The sequence below is a fragment of the Amphiura filiformis genome, chromosome 6, assembly GCF_039555335.1.
Source record: "Amphiura filiformis chromosome 6, Afil_fr2py, whole genome shotgun sequence".
Taxonomy (NCBI): Eukaryota; Metazoa; Echinodermata; class Ophiuroidea; order Amphilepidida; family Amphiuridae; genus Amphiura; species Amphiura filiformis.
Genome location: NC_092633.1, coordinates 26796897 through 26823835, shown reverse-complemented (window position 1 = coordinate 26823835; position 26939 = coordinate 26796897). Strand labels below are relative to the sequence as shown.

Genomic DNA, 26939 nt, shown 5'->3' with positions numbered 1-26939 from the left:
ACATCAACAAGGCTGATAACCAAAAGTTTTGATCCAAGTTTTGTTGTGATGTCGTTTTATCACATCACATATGAACTCATTGAATAATTACACTGGCTTATAATCAAGCATCCAATTTACAATACAATCACTGCAAGGTACTCATCAACGCACTGAATGGTCTGTTGTTCTATTGTGTCCGATTTGAGCGCTGACATATTGGAAAATGTTGCCAATTAATATTCATGAGAGTGTACATTCAACGTCCAGTTATCGAAATTGGGTGACTTGTGTTGGGCAGGTGTGAAATACATCTGACTGGGGGTTTTAATTATCATCATTGAATGGCTGCCTAGTGCTGTTATATGCTTAGTTTCTATAATAATAATTATTATTTTCTTTATTTTTTCCTTTCTCTGCACTTATTCTTTCTTATGCCTACACTTTAGCAGTGGCGTAGAATTCTTTTTGACATGGGGTTGGGATATTTTTTGTAGGCCTACCCGGTATAGTGAATCCAGTACCTGTACCTTATGGTACAAATGCGCGCGAAAAATTTTACCATAGGCCCATTGAAACTAAACTGGTGAAATATGGGACAAAAGTGGAATAAATTCACGCGATGCACTAAAGAAATGGCATTTTTGTGGCTAACATGGTCAAATATGAGGTTGATTTCGACAGAAACCCATACACAGGCGTCAACAGAGGGGGTGATTGTATGGACCACCCCTGGCAAAATATTGGGGGATTTATCCCCCCCCCCCCACCCCGGATTTATACGCCTATGCACTTTAGGGACCTGTCACTCCATCATTCTCCTTCTCGCCCTCTCTCTCTCTCTCCTTCTCCCCCTCTTCCTCTTTTTCTTTTTGTCTTCCTCCCCTCCTTACAATCTCGATCACCCATCCGCTTCTCCTCTTTTCACCCCTCGACCCATCCTTCACTACCTCAATTGCCCCTACTGGTTTTTAAAATGGATATTCGTGATATTAAGAAACCCATTTGAGTTTATTGAACAGGCCTATAACCATGATAACAACATATAGGCCTACTGCGAAGGAGTTAATTATAGAAAGTGACACAGATAGACTTATAGACGAATCCAACGAGCCAAGTCATGGTCAGGATTTGGTCGGCCATCTTTTGTTTCCCGCTAGCACCAACCTGGGGTTTTGAGCACCAGATTGTGCAAATAAAAGCCGCCTAACACCTAGAGAAGATGTTCACAAGTACATCCATTTGTATGGTTGATCAATTTGCACGCTGGAATTGGCAATATTTCCAATGTTTCTATAGATAATTTGTTTGAAAGTATTTTGGGGTGGGGTTGGGGGTTGGGGGGGTCTTTAAAAGACCCCCACCCCACCCTAAAAAAAACATTTTTGTAAATATTAGGCCTATAAGTTTATGATTGTTAGCATTTTTTCAGGGAAGTGATGATTATTGATCATTTTTATTTAGTTTTTTTCTGTATTTTCGGTGGTTTCCTGAAGCCTGATAAATATATATAAATATATATGTAGCTTATTCCGCTTAACAATTTCTCTCAACAATGCTGAATCATGCCAATTAGAAGTACATTCATGTCCTGTGAATTCATGGAGACAGACACTTATTCTCTATAGGTGTGAGGTATTATTGCTGCATTAAGGATATTGTACTACATGTATACCACTAGAAATAATCTATTTTTTGTACATAGTATAAATATATAATATATGTACGAATATACAATTCATATAATCATAATGGTTCGAACATGAATAGTATAATTATCATGAGACAATGAATGAATATTCGGTACTCCTGAGCTTGGTGGTCATCATTCCAATTATATCCCTCATTCTACCTGAGTTGATTGATATTTACCACTTGACATCACTGTTCCTCAACAAAGGCGAGGGACTGGTCTATCGATATGCTTGAACGAGCCGCTACACTGTTCAATGGCTTTCTTGTACTATATGAAATGTGGCGGGCGATTTAAAATGCACGTGCCCTCAGCAAACTACGATGCGCACGCACACTGCAGGGCAAAGAACAATGGAAATTGCCATAATTCGCGCGCATACTGCCGGGCTATGACGTTACATGCCAAGTGGTCTATAGCAATCACTATAGCGCAATAATCCGAATCTATTCTCTCCAGCTTATGATGACGTCATACAGTTGTTGCCCATCCAATACACCATTCACCACTGGGTAATGTATGAGTCCGACCATTGTTATGTTGACATATATTTTTTACATCATAATTGATGATATAGTTTGAATTAGCAAGGTAGCTACTTTTTGTGCTCGCTGTATCCTCGGATTGTGACGTAGATCCTGATCTCCGTATTATGGCTGGAAATTCAGCCCATGATCCTTCTTTATAATGTTCAAATGTATGTGTCATCTTTAGTCTTCTAAATTCCACAGCAAAGGTTGCAAAGTACAGGTCAAGGGTCACGACAAGTGTCCATTCAAAAACAGCACTGATTTTCTTGTAGAAAGGTTGCTGAAAATTCAATTCATAAAGTGACAAATGTTGTTAATAGGATATGTAAATTCCATGGAAAACTTTGTTTCTAAGCTGTCATACCCTAGGGGACAGAAGTCAAAAAGCGGAGAATGAATATTCTGTACTCATGAGTACATCATCTCGTGTTTATTCGACAGAGAGACAGAGTTAGGTGGTCATCAACAAGTTGTGCGTTGATATGTTCATTTTCTGATCTTTCGTGTTTTACGCTTTCCTTGATTGATTGATTGATTGATTGATTGATTGATTGATTGATTGATTGATTGATTGATTGATTGATTGATTGATTGATTGATTGATTGACTGATCGATCGATCGATCAGTCGATCGATCGATCAGTCGATCGATCGATTGATCGATCAAGAGTACTTACCGGGTTTTCTTCATTAGCGTTCCATCTTAAGACACCACCAAACAAAATACCTGGATATCAAGTGATTAAGGATAATAATGGTATACCATGCCCTTTAAGAAACGTTAAAGAAATATTTCAAATACTTAAAATATTTAAAATACTTGTACTTCCAAATATCATTTTTAGTTTTGAGTGTACAAAAATCCAACGGCATCCAAAGCATGTCTGGCTTGCATAAAATCAGTATGTACTGCCCTCTTTTGTCAAACTAACATGCAATATTTTTAAATATTGCGTATGTTAAAAACCAAATCACAGTGGAGCAGGCGGGGCTATTTTATCAGTGGCATATTAATACCGGGACAAAATTGTGATATTTATCTGCCTTTGTCCTGTTCTTTGCCAAAATTATCCTCATTTTGACACATTTTTGCATTAAAACTACACATTTTTGCGGTAGGTTATTATATGACTTTTATTAGTGAACTTTTGTATTATATCTCTGTGTTTGAATAAAAGGACATGCACATGCTATGAAAAAACCCGCTGGTTTTCAATTCGTAGGCATTTTGCCATGCATTTGACATGTAAGTAAGTCCACGTAAGACTTTGAAAAGAGTGGTCATTGATGGGATTATAACGTGAGTTTTCAATCAGTTTTTGGCTTTTAGTAAAAATAACTCGGGGATGTTTTCCCATAATCGTTTTTCAAATAAAGAGGTATGCAGTGGCGTAGCGTCCTAGGGCCACGTGCCTCCCCCAATCGATCTGAATTTTTTTTAATTTTAAATCCCATAGGAAAATTACCGAAAAACGGCTTGTGTCCCCACCCCCCGCCCCGCCCCCATCACCCCTCCCCCATGGAATATTTATTGTGAAGTGTAACATTATCTCCAGTCATAGTTTTGACGTAAAGGCACACAGTCACAGGAATCCGACAAAATAATGCATGTAGTAAAAAAATATTGAAGGTTCCGGGAAAGTGAAGGAAGGGTCCTGTAAAAATAAGCCTATATACGCTTGTCAGTCAAGACAAAGGTATTTTGTAACTATTAGTTTTTGCGATGGAAACAATGTCTTTTGACATAAAAAAAAAAATTATAAGGATACATAATGCCAACGTTAACGCAGAAAATGTAGCCAATGCTAGCCGTAGAAAACATATCCAGGGTGAAACAAATTCTGGGCTAATTTTGAATGAGAGCCACGAGTGAAGAAAACAGTAGACGACACCAAACGTAAAGCAGAAGAACGCCCCCATTAGGTGGATTGGTAGATTCTCATCCTCCTGTAATTAACAATGCATGATGGGTAAGATTAAAGATTAGTCAATGAAGCATTTGTATCTTGTACTTTTCTAATTTTTCTTTAAAAACTACGACTTCCTCGTCATGAAAAACTCGTGCACTGCCCGAAAAAGGTTTCGCTGGCGGTTCCGGACTTCCATGTAACACCCGTGTTTTCTCTGTCCTGCTTTGAGCATTTAGCAAAACAATATGACTTCTCCAGGTTTGATAAGAAAAGAGAAACGTTAAGATGGTTTTAAGGCTTACCGGAAAATTCGCTAAAATTATTAGACCTCCTGCAGCAATAATTCCCACTATTAATCCGACGCCATTTACTCGTCTCAATATTTGGTAGCGTTTATCCAAATTACCATAGCAACAACTGAATTGACCAATTAGCTGATGGCTTACATATACAGTCAAGACCACTGAAACAAACACAAGAATAGGATATATTCCATTATGGCCACGTGTCTTAAGTTGGGAACCTTTTGTGTGACACCGACAAAATTCAAGAAATTTACGCCTTTTTTGATTCAAACGTTTGATTCGCAAGAACTAAACATCTCACCCTATTAAAAGTATACATATTTTTGAAGCTTTTGCTCCAAGGAATTCAAAAATGACATTATTTTCTTGATAGGGGTAAGGGTTAAGAAGTTACCAGTACAAATATCGGTGATTTTTCCATAAAAAAGTGTATGACTCAAAAAATTTGGTCCACTGATGAGATACATCCTAGAGTAAAATCTATGCCAGAATTGGATTATTCAAGGTAAGAGCATTCTAAATATGTATAGTTTTACAGGTATCCCTATAAAGGTAATTGTGATACATGAGGATGAAAATTACCTTCATAAAATTTGCTGTAAAAATCGTCACATTGTTATTTCAGCATAACATGTCTAGGAAAATCATGTCCAGAGTGCTTTCTGGTTATACACACATATGCTCTCTAAACATCAAAAATACAAGGCATAACTATGAGCCTGTCTAACATGCTTTAATCCTCAGTTTTTACCCATCTTGTTTATCCTAGGTGAATCAAAGCACAGTCACGATAATGAACACAAAATGTCTTCATGGTCTGCATTTTGAAGAACACAATAATTTGATTTTTTCTTGCTCTGTGAAAGGTCAATACCAACATAATATTGTACTATATTTTGCTTTGGTACAATGGCTGGTCTTTCATCTACTTTCAAACACCTTTCTCTTGTAGTCACTTAATAATTATGAGTGAAATTCCATAGCCGTGGAGTTGCTGCTTCCCTGAGAGTACTGAATTAAGAGAGGCGCTACATCGGTCGCTCAAGTGAGGACAGCGTGAGCTCGATACCTGTATAAGAGTCTGTTCATCACGCCACAAATCCAAAAGGTGTTTCTGAATATGTAATGATATGAATGAGCTATAATGTGACGTAGCTACGAAAAGGCGCTGTCATTGGATGTATGTGGTTCATTTTCCTATGAGTTATTGTTGTTGTTGTTTTAAATGTTTGTTTTTGTTTTTTATATGAATGCACCGCCAATTAAGGCGTGTGCCACTGATATAGGCCTAAAAACGTCCGTTCAAATAAATAAATAATATAAAATATGCCCATATTGTTGTTGCTGGGCAGACGTCACGCTATCTGCGAACGGTCATGACGGTACAAAAAGGTGACTAATAGAAATATATTACGGATCTTGGCAGCAGACAGATTGCGCTGTCCTCTGACCCTGACTGTTTGCCACGTTGACCTAGATAAACACGTACAAGCAGGGGATGCGACTGTGCCACAGGTTTTGTCTACGGAATCGGTATAGGCAATTTGTACAGAGTGCCGCTAGCCTGTGCTTCCTGGCTTGATCTGCAATCAACATTTTTAATGTATGATTATAGTCAGAATGAACAAAAGCTACTTCATTGACTGTAATAATGCCTTCTGATGCAACTTTTAAACAAGTGGTAATCATATGAATCACTTGATGGTTCAATGGCAATTACTGATCCTTGGCAATAATGTTGCCATTTCTTCAGTTTCAATGACACTTCTTTTTGGTGCTTTAGATGTAGAAGACTTTTCATCTTTGCTGGTGTCTGATTCTGCGAACCTTACAAGCATGAAAATCAGTTTATAAATATGCCATACAACAACATGACAGCTCTCTGACATTCAGTTATCTTTCACAGTTAACAAATGCTACAGAGCGGAGCTTCCAAGTGTTTGGAGCTGTTATGTGCCATTACTTTTAGTTCTTGACACTGTGTCAACTCTGTTCCTGGACTTAGATTATGATTATTAAATTATCAGTTACATTTAAAAACAATGTTGCATTTTATTTTTAATATTAGTAATTGCCTAACAATAACAGCATAAATGAGAGGGAGTATAATGTTTGACCTGTAGGACAATGTAGTTTTTCAAAGTAGTTCATACAATTTCTAATGATCAGACTCGTTTTTGATGGCAAAATTATTTTAGCCTTTGCTAATTAACAACTCGTTAAGTGTCATTAATCTAATAATTTAGACCATTACAGGCCAACAATTTGTTTAATTCTTTATTAATTACTTGCTTCTAAAATACAGCATTAATAAGGGGTGGATATTTGACTTCTATCACAGTGGTTCAAACTCCCAACACAATTTCTGAATGTCAGAGCTTTTGTCGCATCATCGTTTTACTCTTAATTAGCAGCTCGTTAAGTGTCATTAATCTGTATAATTAAAGTAAAATTCATAAAATATTACAGCAGAACTATTAATAAGTCCATTCAAATACATCTATTAACCACACAATATTAAATTACTAAAAATTTCAAGTGGATCATAGTTGGTACCTATAAAATTCATTTTTCCCATAGAGATTACATTGTACCGTGTCCGAAGATCCGTGTCCGTGATCCTCCCACTTTGCACTTCGTTAACTTATTGGTCCGTAAAATTAATTAGCAATGTTGTATTACTTATGTTTTGGTATCATGTTCAAGCAGAATAAATTAGCTTTAAAATGAATGTAAACTTGAAGGATTGTGATGCTGTCTTCATAGTTTAATTAAAGAGAAAAGTTGAAATTTTCAGTCAAAGTGTCACACCTCCCACTTTTCCAGGGTCCCAAGTCAAGACACACGGCCTTATACATTGTCGTAAGGGAAAAGTGCCCAAAACAACTGCACCGACATGTCGACAGTGGTCCACTGTCGACATGTCGGTGCATTAGACCTACGCTTCTTTGTGGTAGGTTAAGATTGGGTAAAAAATCCTCTCTCTTGCTTGACACCAAGCTGAAAGTAAAATTTGTTGGGAGTGTTCCTCTTTTCCTTGTTCTTTAAGGGCTGGGGTATGAACGTTTGGACAGTATTTATTTTGGGACATCAGAGCACATCAGACATATCGAATTGCATTCTGAATACGAAGAATGTCATTCTGATATCAAATAATTTTGATTTTTGAAATTCGCAATTTAATACACATTTTATGGCAAATCATTAAAATTGATATTTTTGATATTTAACAGTACTTGAAGTAAACTTTATAAATCTGATGATTTATACTTAAAGTGTATGTAGGTGGGATGAAAAGCCGACGATCAATTGAAAATTTTGACCTTTTAGTATTGAAGATATGGATTTTTTCCCAAAACACCAAAAAAATTGGTCTTTTGGGGAAAAAATCCATATCTTCAATATGAAAGGTCAAAATTTTCAATTGACCGTCGGCTTTTCCTCCCTGCTACATACACTTTCAGAATATATCATTAGATTTATATAATTTACTTCGAGGACTGTTATTATAATTTGTCATAAAATTTGTATTATATTGTGATTTTCAAAAAATGAAAATTATTTGATATCAGAAAGACATGCTTCGTATTCAGAATGCAATTCGATAGGTCCGAGGTGCTCTCATATCCCACAAAAAATACTGTCGAAACGCAATAAACGCTCATTTTAGATCCCTTAATTCTGCTACTTTCTTTTATTTCCATTACCATGATCCATAATTTGTGTGGAGTTTTGCCGAGTTGGGAGCATTACGCCTTGTGGTGACAGTGCTCTTTTGTGCTTTCAGTGATCATGCAGCTCAGCAGACCTCACTTCTGTTGTTTTGTTCCAATTATTTTGTTGTTGTTTGCCAAATTAATAAAATAAATATAAATATAAATTACTATAAACACTTAAGGGATCTAGAATGAGCGTTTATTGCGTTTCGACAGTATTTTTGTGGGACATGAGAGCACCTCAGACCTATCGAATTGCATTTTGAATACGAAGCATGTCTTCTGATATCAAATAATTTTCATTTTTTTAAATCACAATATAAAACAAATTTTATGACAAATTATACAAATTTGATATTTTTCAAATTTTGATATATAACAGTCCTCGAAGTAAATTATGTAAATCTAATGATATATTCTTAAAGTGTATGTAGCTGGGAGGAAAAGCCGACGGTCAATTGAAAATTTTGACCTTTCATATTGAAGATATGGATTTTTTCCCAAAAAGACCTAATTTTTTTGGTGTTTTTGGAAAAAAAATCCATATATTCAATACGAAAGGTCAAAATTTTCAATTGATCGTCGGCTTTTTATCCCACCTACATACACTTTAAGTATAAATCATCAGATTTATAAAGTTTACTTCAAGTACTGTTAAATATCAAAAATATCAATTTTTAATGATTTGCCATAAAATGTGTATTAAATTGCGAATTTCAAAAATCAAAATTATTTGATATCAGAAGGACATTCTTCGTTTTCAGAATGTAATTCGATATGTCTGATGTGCTCTAATGTCCCAAAATAAATACTGTCCAAACGTTCATACCCCAGCCCTTAAACAGTCCCGATAATAAATCAGTGAGCATGGTATATCAAAGAGAAGACCGGGCCAGGGCCATGGCCCGGGAAGAGCATAGGCCTACCGGTATGTACACGAATCGCCGAGCGCAAGAAGCGGCCATGGCAAAAAACGGTTGCGCTGCCAAAAACAGTAAACATCGCCCTCTGTTTAGTCAATAAAAGGTTGGTTTATTTTTTATAATAAATATTATTCATTGATGGGGTACGTCATTATTAGGAACCAGGACGAATATGATATTTCATGAATTTCATTAATTATTTAATTTACATTTTTGTGTGTAATACCCTCGTTAAAGATGTTATTAAATACCCTATATAAAAAATTATAAATAAAAAGTAAAAAGAAAAGTAATCAACACTGCATGTGACCATCTTTTAATTTTACCTTTTCATCATCAGGAAAACGAAATTGTACATCGGATTTTGATTCTGCCTCTTCTTTAATTTGGCACCTGTCTATTAGTAACTCATTGTGTGAAGGCCCTCTTATATTAAAGATAATTATTCGGCATATAGTTTCTTCATTAACAGTGTTTCCTGATTCATACAGGTGGATTAGGCCTTCAACTGTATAGGACTTTGCCTAAAATAGTCATGAGGTGAAATTCATTATGATCTGCACAAGGGCATGACTGGGCACAATCTAGATTCAGTGAAACTCACTCATAATTTTCCTTGTTTTAAATTAAAAGCAACATAACTTTATTAACATGTTTGTTATAGAAACTTGTTGCCTGAATCAAGGCAGTGGTCCACTTTCCAGCCGTTTCGGACCTAAATATTAATGTTAGGATAATACTCACAAAGAAATGCTACGATGTCCATGCAAAGACTAAAAACACTACTTTCTGGATATTCGATTCCCGTGTCACTGAAAAGTAAAATAAAATAATGAATTATAAGAAAAAGATTTCGATTACATACATATAATTTATTATTTTCTTATTTGCACATCGTTTAGGCCTATGTCGAAACCACAGATTGTTTCTCATAGAAACGAATGATGGCGTCTTCATGCAGAAGAAAATGTTTCTTTTAATCTCGACTCTGAAAATTTAAGTTCATCATTACAATTCTGGTTTGACTTGTATATTTATCAGCCATTTTTTCTCTTTATTGCGAGTCAAACTTGGTCGGGCCAATGCAGTGGGCGAGAATTACACCTTCCTAACAAACATACACCCCAACCCAAAACACACAAACAAAATCAGACTTTGAATGTACCATTTGAATTGAACATATTTCGACGGCAACACGATTTCTATTCCAAACAGTGCAGTTACAGGGGCATTTATAAGGAGGCTAACATTTTCTTCGGAAGGGGTCACAAATTTACAAAAAGTCGGCATAAATAAAATTGCGCCCCCCCACCCCTATTTCGCCAACAAAAGTTTTATTACCCCCCCCCCCCACCCCCACGAACGATACACCTTAAAATTGCATTGAAATCAGTCTTTTTGAATATAATAAACACACTATCTGTGGTCTTCTTGTGACTCCCTACATTTTGATCATCAAAATATTTATGACCCACCCCCCTCCGAAGACAATGATAGCACCCTAATTTGAGCATGGAAGTACTTCCATGATTTGATATAATATTGGTTTAAATTAGAAGAAAGGTTGAATAAATAATTAAAACGTGTGCTATAGTATATTATTCCATAAAATTGTATCATGTTTATTCGATTTGTCTAACGGATGAGATATAATTTTCCTGAAGATGAAACAAATCTAGGAAATCCTTTTTGACACACACTGATCTATTGAGGAGCTACTTGCGACTCCATGGGGATAAAATACTAATGAAGTATTCGCTAAACTAATTTGCCTTTATTTAATATTATTTTGATCATTCCAAATGTATTTTCCTTAATTACCGTAAAAACTCGATAGTTAGCATTTGTGCATACTATCGAGCGCTTTTAAAACATGCAAACATGAAGAGCCCCATCCACAAAAGTGAAAAAGGTTTTGAGCGAATCATCGAATCATCGATACACATAGTTATATACGAACAAGTAAACCTGCAAATGTGTGTCTCAAGTTATCAGATTGTCTTTTCATGGAAATAATACTCCGGAATAATACTACTTCAATGTCTCCCAGAAAAACTGTAAATATTTTGGGCATCCGTCTAGAATTAGTTTGGAATCAAGTTAATTGATAATTTATGATATGCCTCAAAAATACTTGGGATAACATCATAAATGGGAAGACCTTACCTGATATATGGAAGTACTGGTTGTATGTGTTCATTGGCTACAGCTAACATATACCTGCAAATGGGTTGACATAATCATGAAAATGTCAAACATGAAACTAAAATGGAGCATACCCACTGGAGTGGGTACGCCCAAAAACACCTTGTCTTTTTAAAGACATTTCTTGTTATATTTAAACATGGAGGGAGAGTTGTATGATATCACTCCGATCATGGGCTAAAATAGTGTAAAAACAGTGTTCCAATAAAGCGTATCCTATTTTTGGAAGCTTGAATACTTTCTCTCTAAAAAAACACATCAAACTGGAACGACAGATGACCAGATGCAATTATGGATTTTCTCAAGTAAAATAAAACCTTTATATCCGCGTGAAATATTGGTCACTAAAATGTCATAATATTAGCTTACATTAAATGGACAGTTTAAAGAAACTGAATTAAGCAATTAGATTTGGTATACCATGTCAAGGTAATTCCTATTCTGTCTGTCGGTTGGTATTTTAAAGACCAATTCATAAGCTTTAAATATTAACAGGCCTTTGTTTTGCCCATGTGTTGAATCAATTATAGGGTTTGCCATTGACCTCTAATTTTAAACGATTTTAACAAATCATTAGAGCCAAATAATGACAACAAATTTCAAACTTATAATTTATCAGATTCATATTTGTAAATTTGATCAATGCTACCCACATGCTAGACAGTAATTATAAGTATGCAATCAAAATAAAGAACTGGGTGATTGTGTTAAATAGAAAAATTATATTGAACTGTTTCCATGTTTTCATTGTCTTTGCTCTGGTCTTTGCACAACATACACTAAGCCAAAAAAGAAACTTATAATTTTTCACCAGGCCATATCTTAAAATCCTGTCCATCAAAATTAACCAAAATTACACACAGGATTGCCTCAATACTCTACTCTAAACACATGTCAGTAACCAATCAGTTGACCAACTGACACAACAGCAAAATGCACTGATATGGGACAACTTCCTGGACCACATTCACAGCCCTATTGGCACCCAGCAAAAGAAATCTGTGAGAATGGCATCTTGAATCACAGGTCACAGCAACCAATTTTAACAACATTAAGTTAAAAACATTAAAGAGAGTCCAAACAAACTTACCAGGATCATTATGTCACATGTCCAAACAAATAATGGAGTCCTTTAGTAAGGGATGCACCATTTGATACTCAGGGGAGTAGGAAGTTTTTCAAAAAAAAAAAAACTTCCCCACTACATGAGCAAAAAAAAGAAACTTTCCACACCAACACTAAAAAAAAAAAAAAAACTTCCCCACCTAACTGTGTATAATGCATGAAATTTTTTTTTTTTAAACTTCAGCGCCTTCGGCGGCAAAAAAAAAAATTCGCCGCCTTTGGCGGCGAAAAAATTTCTTCCCCGACCCCAACTTCCTACCCCCCCCCCCCCCCCCTGAGTATCTAATGGTGCGTCCCTTAAACGAGAAGCATGGGGCAATCTTCCCCAGGATATCATCAGGAACTTGGTTGGAAGCATGAGAAGCAGGTGCACAGCATGCGTGCAAGCGCACGGTGGACATACCCGTTACTAATGGACTTCATTATTTTGTTTGGACATTTGACATGATGATCCTGGTGATTCAAGATGCCGTTCTCACAGATTTCGTTTGTTGGGTGCCAATAGGGCTGTGAATGTGGTCCAGGAAGCTGTTCCATATCAGTGCATTTTGCTATTGTGTCAGTTGGACAACTGCTTGATTAATGACATGTGCTTAGGGTAGAGTATTGAGGCAATACTGTGTGTAATTTTGGTTAATTTTGATGGACAGGATTTTAAGATACGACCTTGTGAAAAATTATAAGTTTCTTTGTTGGCTTAGTGTAGTTTACATCTCACACAGTAGCCAAAAGTATTGCAACATCGCTGAAAAAGAAGAAATCGGCAAACTTTAAGTTGAACATTCATCCAATATCCTGTCGATGTCACATTGCGTACTACTATATTCTTTGCATGAAATAAGTAATATCAGGCTAATCATTGGGATGGACGGTGTCACCTGTGGTGACATTATGCGCCATTTCTGGTGTATCCTTCGTGTTAGAGAGCACCAAACAAATCATAACTGTAATCCTAACCCTAACCTTTATCCTAACCCTAATCCTAACCCTAACTCTATAATCTATTAGTATTTCGTGCTCTTACCACTTACATTAAGGATAAATCCCTATTCCAATGCTTACAATGGCGAAATAATAGAACGTTTGAACGCAGAGACGATGAAACTCGTATCCACAAAATAATGGTTTGCTGAGTTTTTGCAAGGTATCAGGAAAACGGTTACAGAAGTTAAAGATGACAGACGTCTTGCAAGGGTTGGTGGACTCATTCATTTCATTTACAATATATAAAGGGCATGATAACATTTAAAACTTAGTGAACACACAATGCAATGTTTTTGGTGTGATTCAAGATCATCCGGTCCCCAAACCATGAAACCATGCAATTGCACCATGTATTTGGCGATGATTTTAAAGGCATCTGAACATTTAAGTGGACTAAAGTTTCTTCGTATCTGCATTCAAACGGATTTCCTTCTTTCCGGAATTGCAAGCACATAAATACGCGCATGATGTCACTGCATGAGACGCCTTCCATCCCATTGCACAGTCTAATCTCACGCATTTCATGCAAAGAACATTGCTATACGTAATGTGAAATCGGTGAGATATTAGATGAATGTCAATTTACAGTTTGTCTGATTCTTCCTCTTCAATCAAGAAATGCATAGGCTACACAATGAAATACGGTCGTACGTTACAAAAATAATGAGATTATAACAATAATAATGTCAATTCTGTTAATTTGATCGTTTACATTCATATTACTCCTATTGGAGCATTTTGCTTTTTAAATTGAAAGAGAAAGCCCCGCCAGAGAAGTGCTTCTGGGGTGAACCAAACCTGCCTGGTTAACCAATTAATCAGTGATAAGATTATCTCTGAATTTGACAGGTGCTAATTGGTCCAATAACATAAAACATCAATTAGCACCTGCCAAATTCAAAGATAATCATGTCACTGATTAATTTGATAACCAGGCAGGTTTGGTTAACCCCAGAACAACTACTCTGGCAGAGCTTCCTCAGAATACAAATTGAAATGTCACTTCAAATTTTCATTTCTTAAGCATAAATTGAAAGCTAATACATTTTGCTCTGATATCAGCTGGTCAATTCATGCTCATATTTCAAACAATGAACGACTAAAATTTAACTAAGTGTCCAGTAGCGTTCAGTAAAACGATGCGTATAATTAAGTTTTCTTTCTTGTCTATAACCAAATAACAGCACACAAACCGACTCAATTTTCCCCTCCTTGATCAAGCATGACGGTTATTGACCAAGCCGGCAATCTTTGATCAAGTTCAAATTCCACCATAACAAACAACGAATTGAGCCAATGGTACTGAGGTTAAGACAAATGAGGACTTTTATAAGCTGCGGCCTGGAGTAATTTGTAAAATTGCTAAGAGAGTGAGACCAATATGCAATCACGAAAAAAAAGAAAAGAAAAGAAACCCGACAATTATCACATCTATCAAAAAGGTGACCACGTTTGTGACAGTAATACTAATTATATATAATATCCATGGTTTCGCAAGCAATAGACCAATTAATACAACAGACAAAAAGATGATACCACCAACCTTTGACAAGCAAAACCAACAAAAAGGAATACCGACAGTTATCAGTGTAACATCTTCCCGACAATATCACTTTTGTCAAAAATACTAATTATATCATTAGTAACTAATGGTTAGACATTTTGTGTTTTGTTAAATCCCACACCTACATTGGATAAGATGAGAACTGTGGGCGTTTTGAGGTGGGGTACAAATTTGTTGGAGGTGATTAACTTTTGAATGAATATCTTGTCCGTATCATTCTTCTTTTGCCTATAGTGACGGCAAAATTGATGGCTCTTCGTAATAATTAAGCTATTCTATTGAATCTGGTATCTGTTGATTCTATATCCGATGATAATCTTCATTTCCTGTTCCAGAAACAAGAAAGGCCTTAGTTGAGATATCCTTTGTGGTCAATTTATGTAATGAAAATGATAATAAGATACAGATTGATTAGATCACGTAAATTTTAGGTTTCAAAATGATTGATTTGCATATTATTTATATTTTGAGTGGTAAGTTTTGCTATATGAGCTATTCTTAAACACTTGGGAATGTTCTTGCAATCTTATTGGTTCTTACCCGTGTAATTTGACACGATATCACACACTTTAGCGCGGGTGTGTCGACGCGATACTCGTACGTGCTATTTGAACCAATCGGAGGTGTGAGCAACAACGGGATAAGGGACTAATCGATTCTAAGCCCAAGGTAATTCCTTGTAAAATGTAGGATTTAATTTGATTAAAATTTGGTATACTTATGATTAATATATTTATTCGAATTTAAGAATGAGAATAAAGTATTGTTTTTAGCAATGAGAATAAGTTTGAGTTTTTAAGTAAAACGACTCGGCTTCGCCTCGTTGTTTTACTTAAAATAATGATGTCGCCCGTGTTATATGAGACGATAGATCCACTCCAGGGGCTAAAAACAATACCTTTATTCCCTAACTCTATAGTCTTCCAAACTGATAAGCAAAAAGTGAATGGATGGAGGGATTTCATGAATGATTACGTGCATAATTATTCCATAGTCCTATTTTGGATAGTTATGAAAGAACATTCAAATCATTGAATCGGTGTCTTAACACAATGTCTTAAGCACATACATTACATGAATTCTCTGTTCCGTGAATCGGGAAAGTATGAGCAATATTTCAAATTTAGTTTTCCCAAGGTAGAGTAAACTTCCAGAATTAATGAGAGCTAATGAGCATATAATTCTTTTGTAATTCATTATTGTCCGAGCCATATGCCTTTGGCACCAGCGGCCCTATATGACTTTAATCTGTGGTGTAACCAGACCAGATACTGAGCCTCTATCTGTCATTAGGCTTACATCATAATCAACCAATCGAGTATTATTTTAGTATTATTTTAGTATTATTTTGTTAATGACTATATGCTGCATCACATCGGGGAAATGAGTTTAATGCAACGAAGAATTGTCAAGGGAAGAGAGAAGATTTTGACTTTGAAGTGTAGCTACTGTTAAATATCGTGGGGTTTGTGGTACGTGATGGGGTCCGGGAAGGGGATGTGTGACAACAAAACTCAATACAATACAATACAATACAATACAATACAATACAATACGATACGATACGATACGATACAATACGATACGATACGATACGATACGATACGATACAATACAATACGATACGATACGATACGATACGATACGATACTATACGATACGATACGATACGATACAATACAATACAATACAATACAATACAATACAATACACAATACAATACAATACAATACAATACGGTACGGTACGGTACGATACGATACGATACGATACGATACGATACGATATACAATACAATACAATACAATACAATACAATACAATACAATATAATACAACACAATACAACACAATATAATACAAAGAGCATTTGCCCCATTTCCAAAAGGCTCAAACCCTTACAAAATAGAAACCTTAATACTGCCATTTGAAAGTGCAAGTGCATCTTAAAATACGAAGTACAATAAATAAGAACTGGAACAAATAAGTTTAACCTATTTTAGCTCTGAGCTTTTTTGTTTGAACATATGTGTAGATCTGTAGATGAGGATTGTCTAATATTACAATGACAGGTAGCTTGTGCCACTTTCTTGATGCAGAAACTGTGAAGGTTCTATCACCAGCTAAGACTCTAGTCATGTCATGGGATAGTCAAGAACAAATAGTCTGGTCCTTGGTTGTGAAGACATTTATATACAAGCAAATTCCCTTATACATACATGACAGGCTCATAAAACGTGATCAACATTTTACAGAACAGTCAACATGGTCAATGTTAGCAACAAAAATAGAATTAATGTTTCCAGAAAAGCAATGCAATATTATTTCCTTTGATATAGGTTTCCTAGTTCATTTCTACGCTAAATCATGTTGATTTTTGTTCGTTTTTACCCGAGTACAGGGATCAAATAGGCTAATTGAAAAGTGCATATTCAAATTTTTGGACATGTCATAATTTGGTTTGCTATAACTAATATTAGGAGATTTTTTTCAGAGGACATCGGAATGATGTCTAAAGATTGGACTAATTAGAATGCGGAATATTACACTGCCTGATAAGTGATGAGTAAAATATGATGAAAGACTGGTCATGATTGTCGCCTCTGCTTTTGATAAAATAACCCTAAGTATCAACACCCTAATTGCTTGCTTGCAATTTTTGTATCCCATTATTAAGTTCATGTCAAATTTTGAAGTAATCAACAAACATAATGAAGCGCAACCAAATTGGGTAAAACCCAATGAGGCTCAAACTACGCATGATATACACTCCAATTGCCCATTTGTACGTTATTGTTCTTTTCCCATATATGGTCGAATCCAACCAAAAGTGTCCACGGGCCAAAAATAAAAGTCCGAAATAAAAATGTCTCCACAATTTTTCCTTTTGCCCATTGATTGATGACATATTGGCCTTATAGGAACCAAAAGTGCCATTACTAATCTTGAAAAATAAATCCAGGACGTGTGATAGTAAATGTGACATCAAAACCCAATGTTACCTACGAATACCACTAGGATGCTTTCACTATCGCAATACTAATCAACCTAAAACAAATGGAATATTCCCATTAACGCTTTTTTCGTGTAATGTAGACCACAGGGTGTTAGGAAAATGCTAGCTCAACCAGAAAATATTTGTTTTTATTTTTATAACGCGATCAATATGATCTTAGTCAATTTATGCTAGTTTATTTTTGAAAATGAAGTTTAGGTCAGTTTCTGTATTTTATTTATCAAATGAGTATGAATCAATTTACACATTGTATAAGAACGAGTAGGATATATGTTTTCAAGAATATTAGGAATTATACGCATACACCTAACGCTTTATACAATGAAAAGGTGAAGAAACCCGGGTATTCGTAGGTAACATGAGCGATTTAACAATATCTATATTGAGTTTAGAGGTTTAAATGTTGCTATTATGGTAATGAATTAATAAAATGGTAGTTGTTAGATCTCTTTCAGATGGTACGTCCAAATGAATAAATGCGATTACCTTAGATCAAAATTTTTTTGATGCTTTTAGCAAGATTTTGACCACTTCATTTTGATATACAAGTAGTTAATCATCAATTTTACATAATAAATAATTGTTGAATGAATCCGTATATGGGTAATAATAGTGTCCTGGGGTACCGCTTAAAGTTTTTGACAATTAATTTCCATTGGTAGGGACACTTCATTACACATGTCATGTATTATGCTGTATTCGTAAGTAACATTTCAGTATTTGTAGGTAAGAATTAGACTTTTGGTGGATATCGCAATCAAAACTTCATTTTATAAAGCACTTTGAATGTATTATTTTCTTTATGTGCGTTTATTGATACTTTAGACCCTATCACGTATTAATAATGTCGGTTCACAGCGGTTGAAAGAGGATTGAAGTAAGAAACAAAGGCACTAAAGTGACTTTAATTTGCTTAATTGCACACAAATCGCTTAAAACCGTTATTGCAGACTTGTGAAGTCCATCTTGGAGTCAGTTACGTCTTGTGGCCTTTCGTGTGAGGGCAACTACAATTAGCTTTATACCAGGGTCCATCACTGTGTTGTCTAGTTCATGAGACAATGAGAACAGTCGTTTTTTCCATGGTATTCGTAGGTAACCTTAGCGAAAACGTCAAAAGTTACCTTCGAATAAATCAATTTGGACACAAATTACTCAGAAACCAGAAGGTCGGTAAACATTTAAAATGAAGCACACATGACAGTTGACAAATCCAAGTATTTATCCCTTCTAATCTTCTTTGAATCTGATTTTTCTTTTAAATGAGCAGACCGTCGTCTATTTCAGTACATATTTTTCAACAATTAAGCCGTATTCAGTTTTGCATGGTGGGCATGTATGTGAATTCGCAACTTTCATTGACATATGATTTGATAGCAAACATACAGGCCTTCGTTATGTACCAATATGGGCATTGGCATGAATGACGGTGTTTCACAATACTGCCTTGATGTCAAATTGTATTCGTAGGTAACATTCGGTTACCGAAATTTACCTACGAATACTTGCTTTTATTGTTGACATCTCAGAAATATTTAAACGCAGGCTATTGAAACTTGGTAGAAATAAAGAGTGTATTACCCTGCACCTATTGCTTAACTATTGTTTACTATTCTCTCACTTTGTGGAAATGACACAGCTTTTAACATGTATTCGGAGGTAATGCATATTTTTTACCAAACCTACCTTTGTGCCATTTAGAATTTCTGGCAGCTAAACACAATAATAAAGATGTCCGAATGCAATGCATTTCAGTATTGGACATATCAAAGCTTGTATCAATTGCGCATTTATTAGTGATTTCCATTTTTTAAAGATATATCTAGTGCTATGAAAAATTGTATTCGTAGGTAATGTAAAAAAATACCACTCAAAAATTATCACAAAAAATTCATAATTATGTACAAATATGTGAAAAATTGAACAGGCAATCTTTGAATACACACCTTTCAGGAAATCAATTTAGATTCAATGCAATGACTTCTTTTCATAACTGATTTAGATGTTTTTAAAAATACTTTAAGAAATATTTTGAAAAAATGGGTAAAAATAGCATGTTTTGGGGTCTCTGTGTCTAAGTTTTTCACAGAAGGGGGTCTTATTATATATGGCGCGAAGCGTATGATCAAGGCGAATAAACACAATACAAAAACGAATGCCAATTGATTAATACTTTTAAGTTATGGCCCTGAACATGCCGTGTACACTTTTGGTTGGATTCGACCATATACGTAACCACTTACAAGGTGAAATTGAGTTCATATATAACGGTCATTTGAACAGCTTCATTAGTCAAACTATCTTGATTCTCTTCATAATTTGTACAGAGCGATATTCAGCGACCACAAATGTTAAATCCGTTTTGCTGTTGTATGTTTTACTATTTCCATGCACATAATTAATTAAGATAACGCAATAACTTCACTTCTACTTTTCTTAAATTCACTGACGATAAGTTGCTTTAATTGAAACCTATTGCGCTTTTTTAATTGCCAACTAATTTTCGATTCGCATGTGGTTTATTTAATTCCTAACAACTTTCCTTTAATCTAATGCAATCGAGGTTTTTTGTCTCATTGAATTAAAATTCCTTGCCATTTGTTGAAGAATTTTAACTACTTTCACAAAATCTTTTATAGAACACTCATCACCTGTTGCTGTTATTGTTTGATACAGAATATCCAAACAAGTTTCTTAAATTCCCAAAAATTGCTCGCGACTATTAAAATAATTAGAGTAATTCTCTCATTGTGATGATTTGAACTGCTGGAATGCAGCTATGAGTGACAGATTTTTTAGAACAAAATGTTCAATCTAAACTAAATTGTCACGATAAGGATCAAGCCCGAAGCAAGCGTATCTATCGCTTCAATCATGGGACTTTTTGAAACTTTTGGAACGAAGCGCGAGAACGGTGGAGTTGGAGTGTCAGTGGCATCAGACTGGGCACGAGGGTAGTGCTACTCTGCCCAAGGAGTGGCATGCAAAATGCAATTGAGAGAGTAGAACAAAGGAAAGTCTTATGTTTTCAATGTTTTTCATAATTTCTGTATATAGCATAAACATGATAAATGAAGATAACACAATTATAATGTTACCACAACAACTGTCCACAAATTTGGTCTACGTTTTCTTAGAACTGGTATTTTTTTGTACTTCTTCCAAAGCAGTCTTCAATTTGTCTCTCCCATTTTATAGGACGCACCATACCGGTGGCCTCATTCCATTCCGCCTATAGGAAACACAGCTTACTGTCCACTCATTAATGGAAATGAAAGGTAAGCTTAACTTCATGTGACACTGCGACAAATTGACTAATATTTCATGCTAAATATGAGCAATGGATCATTACATATTTCAACCCTAGATTTACATTATTTTCATTTAATATTGAATAACAGTTCACATTGGGTGAATAAAGGAAACAGTCAATAAACGATAATTGCAATATAGCGATAGAAAATGCGCTCGATCGCTTGTAGACTGGAAGTCTTCTGTTAAAAAGTCCAATTTTGTGCAGACTATGACTTCTGTTTATAAGGAACATATGAGGAAAGGGGGCAGAATTTTATTATAATTGACCAAATTTTCGCACAGTGTACTTCCTGAAATGATATTAAAAGTGATTGTAATTCAAATCAATCCCACATTTACATATTGAAATAATCGGGTTCATTTGTGACCAACCCTACAGTTTGCTCTTTTTTCTCTTACACATGTAAGTCAAATGAATTACACCAGAATTTGAAAATGCATTCATAATAATTGCATTTCACATGCTTAATGAAAATTGATAGTTATGTATCGTAAAACCAAAACCCTCCCAGTTCGTAAACTTTGTAAACCAAAAAATATTATCACAATTATTATATATTTCGTATTATGGTTAGCATTACGTATCTTATTACGACAGACATGACAAAGTCAGACTGACGTTTTACAGCTTGCTTAAAAAGACATGTTTTCATCTGTTTCTTTGTTTTTCATGTTTAATTGAAATATTTTCTGTAGAAAGCCATTTCTGCAAGAAGCCATTTTTATACCTTAAATGCTTCACGAAGAACATTCAAAGAGTACACACTTGTAACAGATTAATTCATAGCATAATAGGTTAAGGAATGGTCAAATTAAAGTTGAGGGAACTTGGGGAATAACATATTTGTCCTACAGAACTGTTTTCATTCTGCCTGAAAAAAACAATGAGAAAAATGTTCTTCCCCGACATTTTCGAGATGTAATACATGTGTTAACTATGACTTAAAATATGAAAACAATGTTTTGGACATAACTTAAAAAGTCACTTATTTTAGAAGTGATTCGGTTCCCTTATGGTACTTTCTTTTCATAAATCCCGGGTTGCCCCCCCGTCAAAGTAAATAACTTTTACGCAAAATTTTCAAGTCCAACCATTTCCCCCGCCATCAGCTTCGATAATAATTTGTTCCATTCATGAAAAAGCCAAATTACCATGGTTACTAAACCTCTTCGTAAATGAGATTGTATTAAAAATGTCATTAAGATGAGTTGAGAGGAAGATGTTTAATTGCCTCTGTCATTCATTCGGGGAACATGGGTGTATTCAAGAAGATCAGTAGGCATCCCCTCTGTCATTCATTCGGGGAACATGGGTGTATTCAAGAAGATCAGCATGATCAGTATGGGCATTCCCAGGAGCAATTTCGAAATTAAATGGATCCCAGATTGGAAGCTTTTTAATGACAATCGTCGTCACTAAATTCATTGAAAGCCTTGTAGACCTAATAGTGTAGTCATCATATTAGCAGAATAGAACCCTCTTTGTGATATGCCAATGCCACTACTGTATGTACATGGCTTTACACCTAATTGTTATTTTGGAAACCATGCCAAAAGACAGATTATGCTGTGTTGCCCAATTGATTGCACTGCCGAATTAACCGGGACACTCAAAATGGGTGAAAGGGATGTGCGGCCACATTTGCAGATTGACCCCCCCCCCCCTCCATTTATCACCAACTGGTCCCTTTTTTGTTTTACTGTCATAAAAGCCCCCCTTTTTTCCACTTTTGAACTAATTTCTGATAATATCTTACCGAATGACCCCGTTTATCTCTCAAATTCACAAAATGTCATTTAAAAAAAATATATTTTCATCAGCGACTTTTTGAAAATCTTGTATCAAAAATTTGTTAACTTTTATATTGTGTCAAAAATTGTTAATTTTTATGTGTCTCATGAGTCTTACCAAAAGACATTTTTTGAAAGAAATTGTCTCACGGAAAGACCCCTTATTTTGGTGTCAAATCTCTCACCGAAAGATCCATAGTTTCGAACATGTGTCCGCACATCCCCGTCACTTCCTAAGTGGAGTACACCCCACCCCACCCCCACCCCCCCACCCCCCGCCAAACTCCCAGCATCTCGACACTAGTATGATGTGAAGTGCGAAAAAATATCCTCCATAATACGAAAAGTATTCGACACGCATATAGAGTATAAATCGGCCTTAGTGCTGGATTGGCAACTTTTAATCTCTCGACATAATGCCGGCATTTTGGCAATGGCAGTGAGCATGTCTTGGCGTATCTGTACGCAGAACGCAGTCCTCTTGGATCCAGATGAAATATCGGAAGCCCTAGCAAGAGGTCTCTCTCTCCCCCTTTCGCTCTTTCAGCACGAATTTACAAACAAACAAACAAGAATGTCAACAAACAAACATACACACAAATCATCAAAATTACTTACGTAATTAGGATTGTTGCAAGTCCGATTCCTGCTGTACACAGGGGTAACCAAGCTAGCCCACAGTACATGATGAATAGTAATTACAGTAGTCCTCTTCTTAAAACTGTTGAATTTTATCCTCCTGTATCAGCTCGTATCTAAGCATCACTATGCATTACTTCTGTAACCAAAATTCACGAAGAAATAAATAATAATACTATTATACTATAGCACCAGGAAACGTTGTATGTGCAATATTTGGTATGATCAAAACAAAGCCATTTTCCTTTTAAATATATTGAAAGTTTTTGAAATAATTAATTTATACAATTAAAAAACAAATGGTTTACTGAAAAAGTGCCAACTTACCTAAAACTAAACCGAGCTACCATCATAATAGTATATCCATTTTATTAAATTCCACGTCTATTTCCCCGCACACTAAACCAAACTTCCTCCTTGTGTCGAGGGCAAGCAAGCAAAAATGGTCTTGATTAAAAGGAAACCTTTTACTCACCCTTGCCGATGCCTGGATAATGCTTCAGCAAAATTATGGCTATTCGATTCCAGATTCGCTTCATTGGTATTTGGCCGCGGTGTCATAGAATATTGTTCTTCATGGTCAAAGTTAATGAAGCGAGGGAGGGGCTTAAAATCAACTTGATTGAAATAACGCGAACTATTTATTTATTTCTGATGACCAAATCAAAAACATTTTCATGAACATTTTAATATTTCGTTGACAACATGTGCTGGAAAGAATAAAACAAAACGTTTTATTTTCTTGTAGAAGTATGTGTTACCATGGTTACTGATATAAAAAGACGAGTATGAAAAAGATCAAAAATTAAAAAAATAAAACACTGGGACAGATCAAGTTGTACAAAAATCCCCTATGGTCATCTTTGATTTTGATTGTCGGTCCTACCCCCGGGTAAGGTGCGGGGGTAAAAGTTGTATCATTGAAATGAGCGCAAAGGATGGATCTGCGATTGGCTTAAGTCGTTTGGGCGTAAAGACGCGCATTTATAAACGGATGAAAAACCATAGGGGAGTTGGTTCCCTGTTTGGCAATGCTGCATTTCATATACATCTATACAACATCAACACTAAAATTGTAACATTTGACTTGAGTAGAACCGGAGAAATGCTACATAATGCTACAACTCAAATATCAGCAATATTTAACTATACATACCGGTGTTAAGCAAAGAATACTGGTATCTAATTGGAGGCTGCTTGCTAGTTTATGATGTTCTGGAGGGTCCAAACTAACTACCCAAAAAGGGTTTATTATTTCAGGTCTGGAAAACCCTTGATCAAGACATTTACAAAAATGGACAATTTTTATTATCATTTTATCAGATCCAATCAACTTCGAATACAAGGAAGGAATCACTAGCCCTTCCGTTTCAATCATCAATCATATTTCTAACATAAAGTCACTATGCACACAGCCTTTAAACTGACAGTCTCTTCTAAAAATGACATGAATCGTTTGTCTTCAGAGACAGCGACCTTCCTTCCTCGTCTCAACTCCACCCGCCTCTTCGCCTCTTTGTGTTGTATTAAATTTAGGATGTTATTATTTTTATTTTTACTATTTATTTATTTATTTATTTATTTATTTATTTATTTATTTATTTATTTATTTATTTATTTATTTCATTTTTGATTCTAGTTCAAGTTCAAGTTTGTTTGTTGTTTGTTTACTTGTTTGTTTGTTTGCTTAATAAGTTGCTTGTTTACTTGCTTGCTTGCCTGCTTGCTTGCTTGTTTGTTTGTTTGCGTATTTGTTTGTTTGTGTGTTTGTGGGGGTTTATTTGTTTGTTTGTAACCATTTGTTTGATCTGCAAGGCTTGTTCATATCTTTTGTTAGCTCTTTTGTTCCCATTCAGGGTTGTAGTTATTCTCTTGTAATAATTGACCATCAATTTCTGGTCTCCGTTTTGGAAATTAAATCATTATTGGATTGAGCTAATATGGTGACAGTCTGACAGCATACCGTACTTCAAGATATAGCTTGCTATAAGAAAGTCTGAGTGAAATGAATATAATAGAAGAATTTTCTAAAACATATTATTTGAAGGAATGCCCTATAATACCCCACACACCCACCACTTACACACCCCTTTAAACCGCAATGTTTCAAGATGTTGTTTTTAAATTTTTTTATGCTATCTTTGCCAATATTTAACTAGTATATTTCTACTTCTTTTTCTATCACTTGAATAAAATCCTAAACAAGAATTTGTCTTTAAAAAGACAAAGTTCACGGATCATGTGTATAGTACTCTACTTTGGTCTAACTTTCAATATTATTATACTAACCCACAGATACTAACCTACTCTACACTGATTTAACAATAAATAAGTGATTTGAGGCATAAATGATACTTGCATCTTGACTCTGGAAAATAATTTTCAAAAAACCTCATTTTGCATAAATTAGGTTTTTAAGCCACCTACAGGAAACAAACTTACATCATAATGTCCACTGTATCAGCCCATCAGATGCTATTTCCCATTCGACACCCCCATTCCTTTTTAAAGGAAATTTTATTTGGAAGCAAATCGCCTAATCTGTTTCAGGAACACTGCATGTTTAATTGGTATACATCTCAAATTATTTTGTTGAATAGTTTTCTATTATCACTAAAGTAAACACATTACACTACATGGTCTTGCTAGTTTTTGTCAGCATATGAGCTTTTATGAACACCAATTATTATTTTGTGACAGAAAATATAACATTGGATATGTTTATACACACATTGTTATTACAAGAGTCAATAAACAATCAATTAACTAACAGTGTTCAATTAACTATAGAGAATGGACTTAATTTTGTGCGCTGTAGTTATATTCTGAAGTAAATCGCCTATTGCAGGTTTCTATGCCTTATCACTAAATAAATAAAATTATAGCTAATTATACTGACCATGGTGACCTGCTTAACCAATCAGTTATGTGTATTGTCAGCATGTGATTGCTATAAGCCAATTGTAAACATGTTTAATAAAAAGGCTAAAAATTCCCTACTCTGAGCAGTCTCTCTGAAGATTAAATGTGCTAAATTGTCCTTGTCATGGGTAGCAGGATTAGATAAAGGCATACAAACGAGGGTATGAAATATTAGGAATTATTTCCTAGCCTCTTTACCATAGATTTGGTATGTTACATACCATGTGTCTTGAATAGCTATTTTAAGGGATAAACTGTGCATATGAGATGTGGGTTCAAATGGTTTTAATGTTCACTGCCGTGAACAATAAAAATTCCTTTAA

At 35.2% G+C, this 26939-nt stretch overlaps 1 protein-coding gene across 1 annotated transcript; it reads right to left on the bottom strand.

Annotated features, from left to right (window-relative positions):
- Positions 1-1628: 1628 nt before the first annotated feature.
- On the bottom strand, positions 1629-23796 carry LOC140155196 (DNA damage-regulated autophagy modulator protein 1-like). Its single transcript, XM_072177939.1, has 7 exons — positions 23674-23796; positions 11223-11276; positions 9801-9868; positions 4415-4575; positions 3972-4149; positions 2880-2929; positions 1629-2482 (listed from the first exon to the last, which is right to left on the bottom strand). Exons 1-7 carry the CDS (start codon positions 23739-23741, stop codon positions 2144-2146), a joined length of 918 nt encoding a protein of 305 aa, XP_072034040.1. The 5' UTR covers positions 23742-23796; the 3' UTR covers positions 1629-2143.
- Positions 23797-26939: the final 3143 nt, after the last annotated feature.

Bases quoted from the DNA above. Each gene is read 5' to 3' on its own strand.
- LOC140155196 (XM_072177939.1), bottom strand. From the start codon at position 23,741: ATGTACTGTGGGCTAGCTTGGTTACCCCTGTGTACAGCAGGAATCGGA. The intron at 4,576-9,800 runs GTGAGTATTATC...TGTTTGTTTCAG, and splicing joins GGACATCGTAGCATTTCTTT to TGGTCTTGACTGTATATGTA. The intron at 2,930-3,971 runs GTATCCTTATAA...CTTGATATCCAG, and splicing joins TGCGTTAACGTTGGCATTAT to GTATTTTGTTTGGTGGTGTC.